At 40.5% G+C, this 18,830-nt stretch overlaps 1 protein-coding gene across 3 annotated transcripts in view; it reads right to left on the bottom strand.

Annotated features, from left to right (window-relative positions):
* TBL1X (transducin beta like 1 X-linked) overlaps positions 1–18,830 on the bottom strand; it is a 191,870-nt gene that overhangs the window by 19,557 nt on the left and 153,483 nt on the right. For all 3 annotated transcript variants that reach the window (XM_066176796.1, XM_066176797.1, XM_066176798.1), the window contains 4 exons: positions 16,900–17,045; positions 13,847–14,096; positions 7,138–7,270; positions 177–318 (listed from right to left, as the gene is read on the bottom strand). In XM_066176796.1, coding sequence (XP_066032893.1) covers positions 177–318; positions 7,138–7,270; positions 13,847–14,096; positions 16,900–17,045 — 671 coding nt within the window. The remainder of the gene's footprint in view (positions 1–176; positions 319–7,137; positions 7,271–13,846; positions 14,097–16,899; positions 17,046–18,830) is intronic.

The following is an 18,830-nucleotide window of genomic DNA, read 5'->3' as shown; positions in this document are numbered from 1 at the left end:
TTACAGCATGTAGGAGAAAGTTCAGGCTATTATGAGTATTTGAAACAAGAGGTCAGTAGGTTAGGAAAGAGCTTCTGGTCACCTCAGATATGAAAGATATGAAGCAGCAACTGTAATTGCCTTGGAATTAAATTTAGACACTTAAAAACCATGCACAGTCTTAGAAGTCAGCTTACATTCCAGTCCAATGAAGTCACATCCTTATTGCTAGGGACATCATGTCCTCCTTCTCTTATGCAGTGCCTCAAGACTAGTTGAGTGGAACCGCTGTTGCTGTTTTCATTGAGATTCCATATCCTGGCCGTTGAGTCTCCGGATCTATAAAGCAATTATGCAAAGAAGTTGAAATCTCCTCATGTTGACCCAGCAAACAGTGTAAAAACCTGTATTTCTGTTTTCTTTGAGACAACATTACAGCCTTGCAGGAGGAACAAGAGCCCCTGGCCTGTACTGTAATGGGAGTGTCTGACTGCATGGAGCTGCTGGGAACACTCTGGCCCAGTGTAACACACAGGTTTGAGACTTTGGTGCTGAAATTTGCAGAAGCTCACCCAGGGGAGGGCCCTGTTCTATTGAAATGTTCCAAATTTTGCAAGTAGAACTTGTTTTGAACCTCCTGAGAATTTTGTTTCTCCTGTGCACTGCCCAGTGTAGATCCAACCACCTTTCCCTACACCCGCTGAGCGGATCAGAGCATTACAAACCTTTAAGAAGTAATTTTTTCTTTCCAACTCTTTCTGTACTCTGTGTACTTTTCTAAAAATGCTAACACATATTTAAATTATACTTGTCACGATAATTTGGTTTATTCAGAGAAGTTTTACCTCAAACACATACACTTGCTGTCTACATTTTGCACCACATACCTAAAGGTGGCATCACCATAACTGAGATAGTCTGCGGCAACTTACAGTAACTGTCTGTAGTCTGGCTGCTTACATCATGTTGTCTGAAAAAGTGGTAAAATAAGTACTGACATAATAGAACAAGACAAAGGCAGCATCAGGATTTTGATCTATTTTATAGACCAACTATTTTCTACAGAGGTGTTTCTAATTGCAGGCTGAAACACTGATTTTCCTTAGAAAAGGTTTTTGAGGAGGAAGAGTTTATCATTATCTATCTGTAAATAATATTTTTATTTTGCATAAATTTTTATTGTACTGAAAAATGTCTCTGAGGTTCAGAGATCAATTTGCCATGGATTGGAAGATAGTACACTTTAAAAGTTTACTGGAATTTTTTTTCTCACTCCCCTGCCTCCATTTTTTAAAACAACAACAACCAAAACCAAGTACCCTGGATTGCTTGTTTTGTCCAGAAAGCAATTTTCATTTCCATTCAGTAAGTAGAAACTTGAAGCAGAGTTAGCATCTCTCTTATGCTTGCAAGAATTCATACAGTCTCTAGACGAAATTTCACTGGTGGTATATCTGATGAGTTACCTTTTCCTTTTTTTTTTTTAAGTAATGACAAAAAACTTTCTTTCCTATATACCTTCAAGGAGAAAAAGTCTTTCTTCAAAGCCTAAAAACCTGAGATCCATTTCTGCTTTGATAAGCCATGTTTTACGGAAAAAGAAATCCATCACAAGAGAATACTAATTTTTCTTTTGGTCTACTAGTAAAGCGTTTTAATTTTTGATACTAAGAATACTAGGCAAATTCTCAACACTTGACATGCCTTCAAATGCAAATATTGACCAAGCAATTATCAAACCCTATTGATCTCTGCATATTATTTTACCAATAATTTGGCCTAATTTTACACAAACAATTTAATTGTAAAAGCAAACTCCTCTCTGTCTGTCTCAGTAGCTCTGAGCTCTTCTGGGCGATGGCATGCCTGGGGAATTTGTGCCCCCTCTCCTGTGAGCCTTTCATGAGATGTGATGGCTGGCCAGGGTTTTAAACCCATTACTCCTGTACAGCCACTCTTTAATTTTCAAGACATATCTTTCACTTTACTGATTAAGAAATAATTCAGATCAGGGTAATTTTTTGCCACCACACAGATGTGACTGTAATATGCACTCTAATTTCTTCAGAGGTCCGGAAAACTGACAATTTTGCATATGTTGGCTAGAAAATTAACAAAGTTAATCATGAGGCTCAGAAGTTAAGGGACATTTTAAACTGTGATAATGAACAATGATGAGAACATAAGAACTGCTTCATTGGTTAACATGCTAAGTAGGAAATTCCTTCAGAGCTGGCTTCTCTCCTACACAAGACTCTAGGACTGTCCTGCCTTCATTGTAATAATTCAGTTTGTTATTGGACCCTGTGAATAAAGTACTCAGTCACTTGGCCATCAAATACAATATCCTATTTGCTAGTTCTAAAGGGGTTATGCTTTGTTTTTCAACAGTTTTATTTAGTCGGTTTTCTGGCAAGGCCTGGGCAATCTTATTTTCCAGTATTTTAATTTTGTTTTTCCCTTTTCTTCTTCCTAAGGCTACATAAGCTATTATGTGTCCCTGCAGAGAGGCTTTATAAGCCTACCAGTGTGCAGCAAGGGTATTTGTGTGTCTTTCCTTTTGTTGCTGGGGAAAAAAAAAAAGGAGTCCAGAGAATGCTCTGGAAAGTATTCTGATTTCTGTTGAATGATTCAGTGAACCCTGCCTTATTAGAGGAGCACAGTTCAAGCACAATTCAGAAAGATATTTAATCTCCTTTGCCCACAGAAGCATTTCTATCTACATGATAAAGCAGCTCATTCCAACATGCAAGTCATGAACACTTGAGTAATAGGTATACTCCTCTGCACTGTAGCAGAGCACTGTCAAATTTTAGGAAGGCTAGTTCTGAAAGGATTTTATTTCATGCTCTCCTGCCAGTATGTTCATGAATCAAGGTGGACGAATGTTTGTGGAATTTAATTTGCGACAAATAAAATCACCATTCTGTAACTGGGAGGACAGAGGTTGAAAGTGCTGCAGCTGGGTAAAGAATTTTGCAAGAGGGCTGTTGAACCTTGGTATTTCTAATCTTCAGCTGCAAGTCTTAAAATCATTGTTATTTTAAGATACAATATTTCTAATGTGTATTTACTACTTCTGGCTCCAACAGATTAGAGGTTTTATTGTTTTATTTTAAGAGGCATTATTAAAAGCATTATGGGAACGAAATTCCTTTTTTTTATACCTAACATTTCCTTAATAAAGCAGGTCTCTTAAACTAAGTGCTTGCTCTTCCTAGGCAGTCAGTAGAAGGAAGTGCCTCACAGGTGTCCTGATTAAGATCTCTGCCCCATTGATTCTACAACATTATTCCCTGCTATAGGTTCGTCAAATGGACCTCCTCGAATAGCTGACCACTTTGCATTAATTGAATTGATGCACTGAGGAAACTGGTCCAAATGGTTCCCTGCTAACGAATAAGCACTTAGAGTTGGCAGAATTAATATCTGGCACTGACATAGAAGGGTGGTGTCTGAAATCAACACACTCAACCTGGTAAGTCAAAAGGATTATTCTGAAAGGTAATTTACAGGGGATCCTAAACCACCGAGACGAGGAGTACAGTAAACCGAAGTACTATATAAAATCTAGAAACGATGATGGCAGATGGCCTAGAAACATCTTTTCTTACTTCTGAGAGACAGCCAGAACTGAAAGATCTCAGGCAGCAGTTTTTGTGGGTAATTACTTTGCTGACTAGGGAGAGCAAAAGGTGCACAGAGTTGTTTGGAAGAGACAAGTCACAGCCTCTCTGTGTGACAGAGGCTGGCACAGATCAGCTGATAAGCAAAGAAATCTACTGTTGGTTTTGGGACTGAGGCCAGGTCTCTCTGCTTCACGGCTGTGTGAATTACTTGAAGGGCGTGACTGGATGTCACAGAACAGAACACACTCTTGGAAGCAGCAGTGGAACACAATGACAGAAACATCCCAAGTTCAACTGGAAAAGGTTTTGGAGATCAAGGCTCTAGCAGTCTTGACATTCGCAGTCCATCCACTTCCACACTGGCAAATTCAAGCACATTCAGACACTCTGTGTCACTGGACCAAGATGACCTGTGCAAGCAAACTGACAGGTTATTTTCCCTGGCCAGACTTTGGCTCGTTTTAATTAGCACTCTTGCTCGGGGCTCTGATGTTCTCTCTGAATAACTCCTGGGCATGGCTTGGCAGTTACAATGTCCAGAGATGATTCCCAGTGTGCAGTTTGTCTGGCAGCCAGGGCGGTTTGCTAGCACAGACACCAGCCATTCCATGCCAGCTGGCCTCAGTGCCTTGGAATATTCCTAGGCACAGTTAGTTTACTAATGTGGATGCAGCTGTAAAGGATTTCTGCACTACACAGGGAACATAACCATCTGCAACAATTTAAATGTGTCATGAAATTAAAACTTAGATATTGAAAGATAACTAGTGGAAGATATCAGTCTTTGGGTTTATGGCTGGGAATGGCCAAATCTTGAGATTTAACCAAGCACCTCTTTTTCTGGTATTTTTTCACCTGTCTAAAACACTCTGCAATTATTTGCTTTGGAATGTTGACTTCCTTCATAAAGTGTCATCTTTATGAAGGATCATAAAGATCATAAAAAATCATCTTACATGACTGTATGCACACACTTCACTTTATTATTATAATGCTTATTATTATTATTATTATTATGTTCATAACATAAGTAGTCTTCTCATAGGCATCTGGTGACAGTCACACCTTCGATAGCCTTTACTGGCATTTCTAGTCTCCTCCATCCTCAACTTTAAGGGTTATGTGTTGGTGGAGGGGGGAGAGCAGCTGCAGAATGTATTTTTCTAGCTATTTGATCAGAGAAATTCCTTTCCCTCTGTTATATTTTGAAATAGCTGTTTGCAAAGCCTGAAGAGTATATATTACCGAGCTACTAGTCTTCACACACTTTCGAAAAATAGCAATCGAGCAGATGTGACACTAAATATCAAAATCCCTTTCTCTCAGCGGGATGGTCACAAAATCTGGAAACCAACGCTCTAGTTTTGGGTAATTCATTCTACATTTCTTTTAAACAGCTTGCTTCAGATTAGGTTCTAAACCTGCATTATTCTTTTAGTCGAGGATTACATCAGGTTGCTGTCTAAACTGCTGCTGGTAGTTGTTAGAAAAATCTATTGCCTGTATAATAACAAGGCTTGAGGAAAATACATTGTCATTAACTGAGATTCAATTAGTCACTTTATAAACAAAACAAATATGTTATTATTTCCTCTAATAGCTCGGTTTTGAAATGTATTTTTTAAGATGGGTACAATCAAGCAGATGGGAAATCCGAAGAAAAGTATCAACTGGGCAGCACAATATGGCTGTTATACACATCAGACTAACTGCAGTCTTCTTTTCTGAATGATTACTTTGTAAAGGGCAAACAGAACTGCAGCATACTGTGGATCTCAGGGAATTTCTCTTCCTTTTTAACTGATGCTGTAACATGGAGTTTACCTGTAGATAAAAGCTTGTATTGTTATTATACCAGGTATCTCAAAGGCTTCTTTGTGCAGTGGCATAATCACCACTCAGCTCTCTTCCTTCAGTTTCACTTTCTTCTGTGCATTCTCTGCCATTTCAGTCACTAAGCTTCACCAGGCACTGGCTGCTGTATTACCCAATTCAGCTGCATCCCTACCTCGTTCTTACAAGCAGGCTAAAATCTGACCAAGATACACATGAATCTGAATTATTCGCATTGTCACTGCACTGCTATTAGACTGACTAGTGCACATGATTGTACTCTGTAACCACGTGTGTACTTATATGCCTCCATGGCCACTAGCAAAGCTCAGTACCAAAGACCTATTACACTGAAGGGTAAAGCTTAATTGAAATGCTAGTGAGAGGGTATTCCTCTGGCTCAGATATCTGACTAATAGTTCTGATTATCATCCTCCAGATTTACCTGAAGCTACAAGTTTACCTGCAAGATATCACGATCCAGGGATCCATCTACCAATGCTTAGCACCCTGAGGCAAAGTTAAACACACACTGCAACACATACTCTGGATTATGAAATGCTCCACCATTTAAATTATGCACACTAGAACTGTGCACCATGGATCCCAGGGAAACAGTCCACCGTGGCAAGCACTGACTTGCATAAAATTGATAAATGAAGATACTTAGTACCACAGATGCTAAAAGTACCATCAGACCTGGACATTCCAGGAACAAAGCATACTCAGCAGGATTCTGGTTTCCTAAATCCCAGTTTGTTGTCTGAAATTATTTTTTTGAAATTTCTATCTTCACTCTCTTGGACATCTCTGCTGTTCATCCAACATGGAATTTATTTTATTTTTCTTTCCTATTTATACTGTAATTTGCTGTTTTCACAGACTGAGTGAACAAAGGTAAGAAGACTATTCTGATAATCTTGTAAAAAAAGCTAGAAATAAAATAAAGACATTCCTCTTACTCGTGAGGAAAGTACTCTAATACTGCTAAGTAACTCTGAGTGATTTACCTCCTTCAAACTTTGATCAGCTTTACTCCATGCTCCCACTTAAGACTTCTTAAATTTAGTCTTCATGTTAAGGTTTGACTTTAAGCATGAACACAGATTCCACCAGTGCCTGCATACAGCTCTTGGGGTATGTTTACAATCATGACTTTGTTTGGATCAAAAGTGCTTTTTTAAGTCAGTCTCCTGATTGTCCCACTTCGGATGCTGTGGTGGACATTGCAGAGCAGTCCTGCAGAGGATAAACTGGGCTCCCTTCCAGTGACACCAAACCACACCATTCCCTTAAACCACTACTTACTGTTCAGCTCACTGAACAACCTTAGGTCCAGAATGAAGCACCCCCATCTCCATACTTTTGAAAAAAACCTGGTGGATGCCAATGACTTTCTGAGACCCCAGTGTGAATCAGTAACTAAGAGCACTAGATTACACAAAACAATATTTCTAAAAATTTGTGTGCATTTAGGGCCACAGAATTTACACCTTAAATGTAAAAATTCCTCATATTTGGCATCACCTTGTATTTACTTAGGTGTTACACAGGCATGGTACTGCTGAAAAAACCCACTGCTGCAGGCTGATAAAACAGCCCAGAGAATACTCATTCACATCCCGAATATGCTTGCAAGTTCTTGCATCTCTAAATATTCTCTAATTGCAGCAGCTGGTTTCAGTCACTGTCTTACCCAGATGCTAGCAGGTCACTGACAGGGTTCCAGGCACAGATGAACACTTCTGATTCATGGCCCCGAAGGACTGTTGCTTTGTTAGGAGGAATTTCAACATCCCCGTCAATTTCCATTGGCTTTGAATGATTATCTGTAAGGAGACATATCAGAATAAATAGTTTACAAGATGCAGTTAGGTCTGTTTTAAAAAATGCTAGCTATCCAAGGCCTAAAGCAAACAGCAGCATATACACCACAATTAATACTCTCTGCTGTGTCACTGAAAATATTACTCTATTTGCTTCTCTCTGGCCACTCAAATTTATGACATTTCATCAAAATGTAGAGCTTTCCAAAACATTTTGTATAAATCCACACAGCTTTTCATCCCCCAAATACTCAGCATTTAGTTCAGTGTAGTTTTTCTTTTGAAGCTGGTCTCATTAAAAATTACTTAGAGAATTATTAAAATAATGTAAAAAAATAACATTTTTATTTTCCTACACAGTCTCCCGTAAGTAATATCTGTGCTACTCACAGACAAAAAACCATATGGAGTAGGGGCTTCATTCCTGGAGCACATCAGGGAAATAGTGAGTGATCACCCTCTCAAGGATATTGTAATACATACAGAGGTTCCAAATGAGTCATAGATATACTTGACCTGCATGCTGTAACTCTGTGGTTATTTAGACTGCAGTCTAAGTAACTTCGTTTTTATAAAGTTCTTTTATTGCCTTAAGCAAAAAAAAGTGAATTTAAAATGATGAATTTCTCTTAGCAACAATTCTTTCCAGCTTGCATCATGAACCACATTTTTACTCCAAACTTCCTCTGCTTCTGTGTAGATCTTCCTCATTAAGCTCTAACTACACTTCCTGGCAGCATTACAAGATTATTATCCTCTGCAAACAAGACACCATCCAAGGACAGGTGACACACTGAAACAGCAGACAGCAGATGCTACACACACAAGTGTGGCCCATTTTGCAGAAAGCACAGCCAAGAGCGGGTAGCTGACAGCCTCCTGTTACCTAACCAATGCCTTGGCCAGCTGATCTGCTCTGACTGATCAAATTCAAGTTCTCTTTCTGGGTTAAGCCTTTCAGTTAGTCATTCTTTAATCACATATGGAGATCCATAGGTTTGCTAGCAGAATAATTATGCTCCCTTATTGCTGCATGTTTATGGCATTTAAAATCAGCCATCTGGCCTGACACTTCAGCTCTGCTAAGCTATTGCCCATCAACTGCTGAAACAGACTGTGACATTGCACAAGTGCCACCAGGAGGAAGATCTCCAGATTTCTACCCTTACCTGGGCTTTCACATACCTGCTTTGGTTCTGCCTAACTTATGCTGAGTCACACAAATAGCTCTTCTCACTGCGGATTTGGTTAGCACCCTACAACTACGTCTGTGCCACAGCTACGCCACAGATGGAATGAAATCTACATCAGTTATATAGACTCAAGTATTAAATTCAGGAAACAACTTACAGTATTTCACAGCTTATTTCTAATTAAAAATATCTGTATTTTTGACTACACTTATTACCTATGGATTTGCTGCATAAACACTGGAAATGCCTATTTGTAAAATCTATACCTGTGCTGAGTCCCTATGTTAAGCATTGTCCTTGATAACATCCTATGTGTATGACTACTAAACTGAATACTGTTGAGATAGATACACTAATACTCAAGATCTAGCCTGACACCAGCAGCTGCGATCTTTGATATTCCAAGCAGTCAGGCACTGAATAGTGAAGCAGTATTAAAACACAGCAGAAGGTATAGGCCTAGAATTCACAATCCTCTATTGCTCAGCACAGCACATATTCACCATGCTTAAAGCGTATTTTCATGAGAAAAACAGCAGCATGACAATGGCTATGCATTCATCTGTGTCCTGTTCACAGTGTGAGCTGGAAGCTGGGGGTAAATCAAGACGATATTTCAAGCACTTTAATTTGAAAAATTTAAATGAGATGCTATGCTTACGACATAGGATCCTACTGTTACCTGCCTGGCTCTAAAGGCAGGGCTGCTTTTTGCTCTCTATTAAAACCAAATGACAGCTGGGAAGCAGCATTACTCCAAGGTCCCAGAGTCAAGAGGTGCTATCAGAGCAAAGCCATCTGATACTCAGGAATATTTTTCATTTGCATGTGGCCAGATGGAAAAACCTAGACACACACTTTGAATGTTATTAACCACTGTGAAAAAAACCCCACGAATAGTCATGCTGTGAAAAAGAAACCTTGATTAGCTGATACCTGCATTAGGACATGCAAGACCAACTAGCCTCCAGGAGCAATGAAATACCTGCAGAGTTATTTTGTATTGCATCTTCCAGTAATGATTTTTACAGTACAGCTTTGGTGGTTTAGGAGAAAAGACAAGGAAGGATGAGAAGCCTTTCATAAATAATTTGCAAATGTTCACATTTTATGTGTTTTCTTCCTATTTGCATCAGTAGTCAGGAACATCCATTTTTAGAGTATTACTGTTCAGCACAAAACTTAAAATGCCCCACTGAACAAACAGGATAGTTCATGCCTCTGTGATACTGCCTCAGGCTCTTATCAGATTCAGACAGACACTTGTAATATATGATTGATACAATTATGATAACACCAAAAAAAAACCCCTGCAGAAACCCCTGAGCACAAACCAGCACCCCCTTAGGAGAGACAAGTTCCTTACTCAGCACAGGCTCTGGGGAGCCCTGGTTTCACCTGAAAATTTGGCATTCCTATGGATGCAGCTACAATGTGTGTATGGGGAATGAGAATAAATAGATAAGTGAGATGCAGTAACCATCAAGAACAGGCTTCTTTTGTTTTAAAGTACCTTCCAAGCAGAAAGCTTTCGGTTAAGATCTTATTTGCACAAAATTGCCCTTGGGGGTTTCTCTGAAAGAGAAGGCATTTCTACTAGGTGCAGCAGAGCCTCGGGTGAAAAACTAAGTCTGCAGGTCACATAGTGAAGGAGTTAATGCAAAACATTTTCTAAAGACCAGGGGACCTTTGGTTATAGTCTACATTATATTATAATTCTCTTCCTCAAATGTTTTAAAAATCCTAAATGACTGGAAATTAGAAGTCATACTACCTCAGAGTATTGAGATTGAGGGCTTTTTTTAGTGTAAAAAAAAAATTCTAACACACTGTTTAAGTAATATAAACTATTTCCTCCAAAGAAAAAAATAAAAAAATAGATATTTTTAAGATCTTATGGGTGTTAACCCTGTCTTTTCTCAGGAAATACATATTTTCTCTTTTTTAAAAAAATTTAAATCTTTAAATGGCCTTTCACTGAAGTTATTCTTTATGGCTGTAGTTTTAATAAAGGAACAGGGCTCAGTCCTCTTTCCGGAACTTTATTTTTCTTAAACCTAAGCCAATCCTTGCAAATATAATGAAACAAATGACACAAAAATATTTGAGTTGGAAAACAAGCCAAAGTTTGGCTCCATTTCTACATGCTGACTTTTATTTTTTCCTGTAACATTTAAAGTGACTTAAAACTGAGAACACTACTTGGAAAGCAACAAGACAAGGCAGCAACTTTTTTAATTTAGTATTTGAATCTGCACCTCAAACTATTGTTATTGTTTTCTATCTCCTCTCTTCCTTAAATCTATCATTTTATATTGGTAATGCCACATAAAAACCCACATCATATTATATTAAATACTTTAAAACCTTTCTGGAAAAACTTAAGGAGTGTCAGGGAGAACTCCATGGCAGAATAAATGCAAACTAGGTGACCTCGCAAAAACATTTCTTCCTCCTGCTCCACTCATCCCGCCTTTTTTGAAAGGCTGATATTTGGGTGACTTCCAGATTTTGACTAAGGACTAGCACATTATTTAAATCTGTGCCAATATATGCCAGGTCTATGGAATACAACAACACTACAACAAAAATTAAGGTTTGAGAAGTTTCTCACAGCTTTCATATCAGCAGTCTTTTCCACTCAGTAGGTCTCCCATGATTTTTTTTTTCACCCAGGAAAAGTCCTCCTCAACATTCCAAGAAAAGGCCCGCAACTGTTGGTGAAAATCCTTCTATTAAAAATAGCTGTGAGAATTATTTTTTTTTAATTAGAAAATGTCAGATTTAAGACATCAAAGCTTACAGTGTGGCTATAAACATGGACTGATCTTTAGGGCTTTCCTTTGGTTAATACAATAGTACATATATTTCTTTGGATCAGAAGGAAATACATCTGAGTGGTTCTCTTATAGTGATTAACCAATGATCAGTTTTCTACCTGAAGAATTTGTTTTTTTCTGGCCCTGAGACATTCCCCTAAAATTTTCACATGTCAGCTGAAGATGTGTCAACGGACAAAATGTCAGCGTTTGATACATTTAACAGTACTGTAATTTCTGTTTGCACCCCTTCACATAAGAAATTAGTTAAGTTTCAAAGCAGAAGGTTAGTTGAAAGTAAAACATATGCAATCCACAGTCTAAGAACAGATTAATATTTTTAAAATGTTCAGATCTTTTCTACGTTTACTTTCTCAAATAAAAATGTTATTTAAATAACTGCAGTATTACTGGGGGAAACTAACCTGTCTAACTGGAATTCTCTGAAGGAAAACCTGGTTTGACAGTGTTTTTCCCACTGACCCACAGAGTAATCTATTCAGATCAAAGAAAAGGTGGAGACTGATAGGGATATCTACACTGCAGAACTAATAGAATCTGTTAAGTGATTACAATCTCGATCTTGTCTAAGCCAAAGAGCTGTTAGGACTTTCTACAAAACCTGCCATGCATGTTCCTCTAGAATTTTCTTAGAAGACAACTGGGCAGTAAAGGGCTGGTTACAGAAGTCAGCCAGTATGCAATGGGCCTTGCACACAGAAACCAGAGCCAGTAATCCCATCTGCCCCACAGTGTTGGCACAGTCATCAGGATCTAGTTCCACAAGCAGGTGGGTCCCACTCCATATTGGATACGTCTGACTTTGGATGTTTGATATGGAAGCACAGTCTCCTTCAGTCACCCACAAACAAAGGTGAATTCCGCGCTCTTGAGAACCGACTGATCCCAAAAACTAAGGAAATCTCAGGAAGGTAGGACCTTCAACTGGATACTTGCAGTGGACTTTATGAATAAGCACATGCTATTAAATAAAAGGCCAAGGAACAATTTTCCACTGTGCCTTCAAGACAGGTTGGCTGCATCCAAGCTGTTTGCTGGGAATGGTCCTTGGCACACGTGCTTGGCAACGCTGCTCAGGAATGAATATTTGGTATAGTCCCAACTGGGCTAATGCCCATGGCAGTAAGGATATGGATGCTCTTGTGCTTGACCACACCATACTAGAATGGAAGGTGGAACATGCCAAACTGGGCCAAGAACCACGCCAAGGCTATGGATGATCACAGGACGGATTCTGCACAAGGCACTGGTCACACAACAGTTACACAGATAGGGCTTATAGGTCTATTGAAGGTTAGGATTATTCCTTTCGTTTTCCTTCTCTCAGGGAATTTTCTCCTATATATTGCAAAGACAATATATGAGACAATAACAACAGGTACTTAAGAAAGACGAAAGAAGTTGCCACAGCTCAGGGGAAGGGTGTCACTGGCTATTCTCTTAGCTGAGGGGTTTCCCTTGGAGGGGCAGAGATACTGGGAGATTTGGGCTGGGGGAAGGGGCTGAGTGCAGCTCCTAGTTCTCCCTCACTTGTCTGCACTGGAGGGGAAACAGGCTGCAGTCACTGTGGGGAGAATTCACCACCACTGTGAGGCTTTGTCTCCTGCTGTCTTCTCCTACACTTGCTGCTTCCAAGGTTCCTGTTAGAGCTCATTTTGCTCTCCTGAGAGACACCGGGGCCTAGTGCTCCTGTGGGTTTGTAAAGCAATTCCCTTTTTCCATCCCTTCCGCTGGCTGGGCCGCCATTACCATGCGGAGAGAAGCAGCCGAGCTCAGCCCCCAGCGCCCCCTGCAGCCGTGGGGGAACCATCGCACCCGCCCTGCCCAGCCGGGAGCCACCAGCGCCCCTGCCGGCAGTGACCGGAACTGCACCAAAGGGGAAAGTGCCCGCAGCCCAGAGAAGGCTGTTACGGGGTTCTGGTTTTGTCTGTTGTTGCTGCTGCTGCTGTTTGTTTTGCCTTGTTACACATACACATATCAGTAAAGAACTGTTATTCCTTTTCCCATATCTTTGCCTGAAAGCCCCTTAATTTCAAAGTTACAATAATTTGGAGGGAAGGGGGTCATATTCTCCATTCCAAGGGAGATTCCTGCCTCCCTTGGCAGACATCTGTCTTTCAAACCAAGACAAGGTCCCAGCCTCTCAACCTAATTCTCTCCTAGCCTGGCCAAAATGACAGGCTTTGGCTACAGCCCAGTTTTTATCCAGTTTCTAAAAGCATCTAGAAGGCCGATAATAAAGTCTGGGTAGCCTGCTCCAAGGAGACAGCATACAGCTCCACTTCTTCATCCAGTCTTCAACTTGCACTTCTGAACATATCTGAAGTTTTTAGATTGTCAGAGTGAGGTAAAACACACCACTGCGATGTGAAACATCATTTTCACTCAGCAGCCTTTATAGAAATGCCCCATCCTCCTGGAATGATTGACCTTAGTTCTACCACCTAGCAGAAAGCACACCTTGCACTCCACCTTGCAACTAAGTACAAGAATATTATTGAAACACAAACTGCTCAGCAGTGGCAGGCAGCTGCATGTTGGCTTACTTATTGCATGTGCCCCATTCTCCTCTCCATTCACAGTGGCTTCTCCGTTCTTTGGTGTGTTCTGCTGGGAAACAGCAGTCGTCGTGGCTCCCGCTGTGGCCGCCGTGGCTGCTGCTGCCGCCGCGGCGCTGGCTTGTTGCTGTGCTAGCTTCTCTCTGAACGCTTGCTGTCGGGTCTGAACGACATCAGGCATCACTGCATCTATCAGAGACAGGGACTCTATTGGCCTGCCATCAAATACTGTACCATCCTGCAGGGAAAATGAGCAGAAGGAAAATCCCAAGTTTAGGATCATCACCACTCAGGTTGGCAAAGAATCACAAAACGAGGCTGTGTGAAGATACTACACTTTGACTTAACCAATAGTGCCACAGGACTATGGACTGCCTCTCTCATAGATCTGTGATGGTGGCACTCGTGGTCCACTCAGAAATCTGATCAGTGAAAAAGTGATTTGTTGGAATTTTATAGAAAGTTCTACTATATAAATGCTTTATATATGCAAAAGAAGTTAAGCTGTGTTAAAAAATATGTCTGACTGAAGACAGAAAATTTCACTTTGTTTTCTGTTTGAAGAAACAGTCCTGTCTAAAGCAGTGACAAAGACAAACAGACTTTGGTTAAACTGTTTGTATTCCTAGACTTTCAGGAGCATAGGAAAAGAATGGAAGCAGATGATGCGTAATGAATTTCACCCAAAACATGATGTATGCACAAATTCAGTGGTTTCTTCTGCAGTGTTTTTCAGCCCAGCACCACCAGTTGTAGCTGATCATACAAGACAGCCTTACCGTTATCTTTCTTTTATTCAATTATATTATTCATAATAGTTAGGACTTTCATTTTGATTTCTGTAAATTAGGCTTCAGCTTCAACAATCAAGTAAACTTTTAAGGGCTGTTGAAGACTTAATACAGACTATATTGACTCAGCTTTTCTTCACTTTAACTTTCCTATTATGTTAAATATAGGGGAAAGATTCGAGTAGTGTTTGTAAAGTGCCATTTTGCCAATCTTCTGCAAACTCCCTTCAATTCTTTGAAATAATAATGATCCAGTGGTGAAAGATTTGTTCTTGAAAAAGAGCAAGTAAGAATAGGATATGGATAGATAATGTAGCTGGTAAACAATATAATCTTCCACAGGTGAGAACAGTTAATAAAGAATATTAGTTGCTTGCCTGACTGGAATGTTTCTCCTGAACCAGTTGTTCAATTACCCCATATAATTACAATGTTAAGATAATACATATTTGTTTCCTCAAGGGGAAGAAAAAGGAGGAGACAGTCACTAGAGAAGAAACCATAATCTCTCTTTCTCTTCAACATTTTTTTATGTGTCTGCCAAAATTTATTTGAATCTTGACTCAAATTCTTGCTACACAAAAAACAAAATATTTGCCAACAGATCCTGACATCTTACATTTTCATCTGTAAATGTGCTCACTGGACTATTTACATGACTGCCCTTTAACAGATAAGAAACGATAATTTTACACACACTAGTTTATAGACTCACTGATTACTTGTCACTCTTAAGTAATATACATAGAAAAGTAACACACAGGGAAGCATCTGTGGTAGCCCTCACTGTGATTCAGATGTAGCAAGAATGGCCTTTGCTTTGCTGTAACATACTTAGCAGCATGGGTTAGAACAGAATCACAGAATGGCTTGGGTTGGAAATGACCTTAAAGGTCATACAGTTCCAAAGTCCCTGTTGCAGGCAAAGACACCTTCCACTACACCAGGTTGCTCAGGGCCCTGTTCAACCTGACTCAAACCACAATGAGAGCAACGTAAATCTTAATAGTGACAACAGGCATATTTTCAGATTATTCTCTCATTTTAGGGAATGTCTTGAAGTTGACTAAGTGCAGGCCCCTACAACGTCACCTGATATAGGTGCTTCAGAGCTGGAGCTTTCTAACTGTGCGGCTCCAATTTCAGGCATGGGGCAAAATGTTAAGTAGCAGCAAATTGAGACAGCTTCCTAATGCTGGTTTGTTATTACAACTGCATCAAAGCGCAGCTTGGCGTGAATGTCAAATGTCATTGCCCCAATTACAAAATAACACATATACAATTCTTATACATGATATCGAGTCATAAAAAGAAAAAAACCAGACAGAATGTTTGAATAAAAATGAAAGCATCTGAAAACTACACGTTGCAAACAACAGCCTTTTCTCTATTTTATATTCCTTTGTTCTCACTCATGCTGTTCACATGCTACATCCAGGTATAGAAGAAGAAGCAGTAGCTTTTTTGTATTAATATTTATTACAGATGTTTGTCAATCAGAAATATCTATCGTAAAATTCTTATAATGTAGCACTTGCTTATCTGTCACGCTTCATTCCCTCTCAAAGCACCATGTCTTTAAGGTTGGCAGGGCAAAAACACTGGCTTTTCCAACATCCCTTCTTTATTTCCACTGGCAGTGCAAGGAGAACAGAGACAGTTTGTGGCTGTTCATACAATCTCTACAGAAAACCTGCACCCCAGCCACATTCAGAATTTACACACAGCTGTTTCACCATGTACATGATGCCTCATCTCATATGATCTAGGCCAAAGTCACTGAAATCACTGTCCAGTGACCTCTGTGGATTTTTGATCAGGCTTCTCATGGCTTGTGAACAGTGCTGCCTGCCAGGAGGTATCAGGGAGAGAAGTTTTAACCTGTGCTGCAGGTTTTTCCTGCCAAATTCTGCTATGACCTTGAAAATGCAAGACTGTAAGCACAGGCAGCTTTTCTTATTTGCTGCAAGAACCTGTACACCCTGGATTTGTTGGCTGGGGGAGCAGAAACATGCAAGAACACCAATCAAAGCAGCGCAGAGAACTCCTCCCTGCCAGAGCTAAAAAAACTGAAACACGTCTCCATTTTACAGCTTTCTGGCTCCCTGCTGGGATTGGGCAAAGTATGAGGAATAAAATCAAACCAGATGAGGAGAAGCTGGGCAGTGGCTCGTGTTGGTGGTGCTGGGGTGTGCTGCTGGACACGTTCCAGCGTGTAGCAGTGGCAGAGGTGGCAGCGGTGGTACTTACTTCGTTGATGCTGATCTCGGCCTCCACATACTGGAGCCCCTTCTGGAGGATGGAGATGAGTGCGGCAGGTGGCACTAGTGTTCCGTTGATGTTGGACTGGCTGATGTGGCTCTCGATACCAAAGGTAAAGGCCGAGTGGGAGAAACCTGAGAGCAGGAAAAGGAAGCCATGATATGAAATCTAAATGCAGCAGTCAGATACACCTTCACGGTCTAAAAATAATTCTGTCCTGAGATCTAAGGGATGCAGCCGTGTAAGCAGAAGGGTGTGGGCTGGCTGCTCGGAGCCGTGGGGCTCAACCTGAGCCACCCTGAACACCCATCCCCTCCCCCCCCCCGCACATATAGGGGAAAGCATATAGAAATGGAAATGCCTGCAGAGAAAAATAACTGCACTAACCGAAACAAAACCTCCCAAAACACGTGAACACTAGCAATAGCCACAAGGGCAGGTTCAGCTAAAAAAAGTGCCTCAAATCTCCATTTCCCTCGCTAAATTTCAGTGTTGGGTGTTTGCTGAAGATGCACACTTAAAACCCTACCAGCATGCAAGTTGTGTAAAATCAAGGCATAGATGCAGCTGACACAGGGGAGCTGTTACCTTATACCAGGGAAGAGATTTCAAATCCTCTGCTCATTTATTGCTTAGTACAATATGATGGGCAGAGCAATGCTGTTAAAATGTGAAACTACGAAAAGGCCACCCCTGTAAACCTATTTTCTGTAAATGAACAGCAATAGCAAAAGTAATTAACTGGGATCTGCCCCACAGCAGACAACAAGCTGGTGAGGTGGCCTGTACTTCAGCCAGAAGTCTTTCTCTTCCCTGTTTCATTTTTGTCATTGTCTAAGTAAGTAAGTGGCAACGAAGGTGACAGCAGTGAAAATTAAAGAATTTTGGCAGACGAATTTTAAAGAGTGCTGCCTTAAATTCTGGCTAAAGCTGCTCAGAACTGTTGCTGGGTATGGAGGCGAGCACTGCAGAGAGACTGTACAGAGGGGCAGCTGCAGGAGGGGGGGAGGGGGAACAGGATGTAGATACAACTGTAGGAACCCATTTATCATCACACTGTCTCCAGAGCATTAATCTAACATTAAAAGCCTTGGGGAAACCACCCATGCACTGTCTCAAACAGGAAGAGCCCTTATGGTCTCCACCAACTAGACAAGAAAAAAAAAAAAACAAAACAAACAAACCCTCTTAAAAAAAAAAAGCAGCTTTCAAATGAAAATACTTCCGTTAAATATAGCTGTGCCTCTTCCCCTTGTCAACACTAGTTTCATTTATAGTTTTGTCCGTTAAGGGATTTCCCCTATATCACTGCAATTTCCAATGGTGTGCAGGCTCAGATGTGATTTTGGGCTCACATGACAGAAATGCTTTCTTTCTCTCTTTTCAAGATGCTTTTTCCAGCTAGTTCAATTACTAACATAGATAGCTGGCAAAAACAAGCTGAGAAACAGAATGCCTCCCACACTGGAAACCAAGGTATGTATTTCTCTGATTCTTCCCTTCCCCCTACACATTTTATTTTGCTGCTGCTTTTCTCTTTTTCCTGCTAACAGCTTCCACGCTCTCCCCTCCCAACCCTAATTTCCCTTCCTGGCACTCTCCCAGTTTTGGGGAATGCTTGGGATGCTTTGGACACTTTTTAGGAAATGGCAGGTCCACCTATGAATACAATTTTCCATTGGATTACAAGGCATAAAAAAATGGAGAGATAAAAAACCCCCACTGAAAAACTGCAGTATCATTTATGTAATCCCTAGTCCAATTTCTTATTCTGTGTTGCTCTTTACGTCCTGGTCTAGTTTATGAGCTGCTGGACCTCTCACAGTGAAATAGACTGTAAGATCTGCAGGGCAGTGTTTTTCCCTGGTTATTAGTTTTGTAGGACATCTAAGCACATTACTGTGAACCACAATGAGGAG

The sequence above is a fragment of the Chamaea fasciata genome, unplaced genomic scaffold, assembly GCF_029207755.1.
Source record: "Chamaea fasciata isolate MVZ Bird 193981 ecotype frontalis unplaced genomic scaffold, bChaFas1.0.hap1 SCAF_2, whole genome shotgun sequence".
NCBI lineage: Eukaryota > Metazoa > Chordata > Aves > Passeriformes > Sylviidae > Chamaea > Chamaea fasciata.
This window is presented reverse-complemented; position numbering and strand designations above follow the sequence as displayed.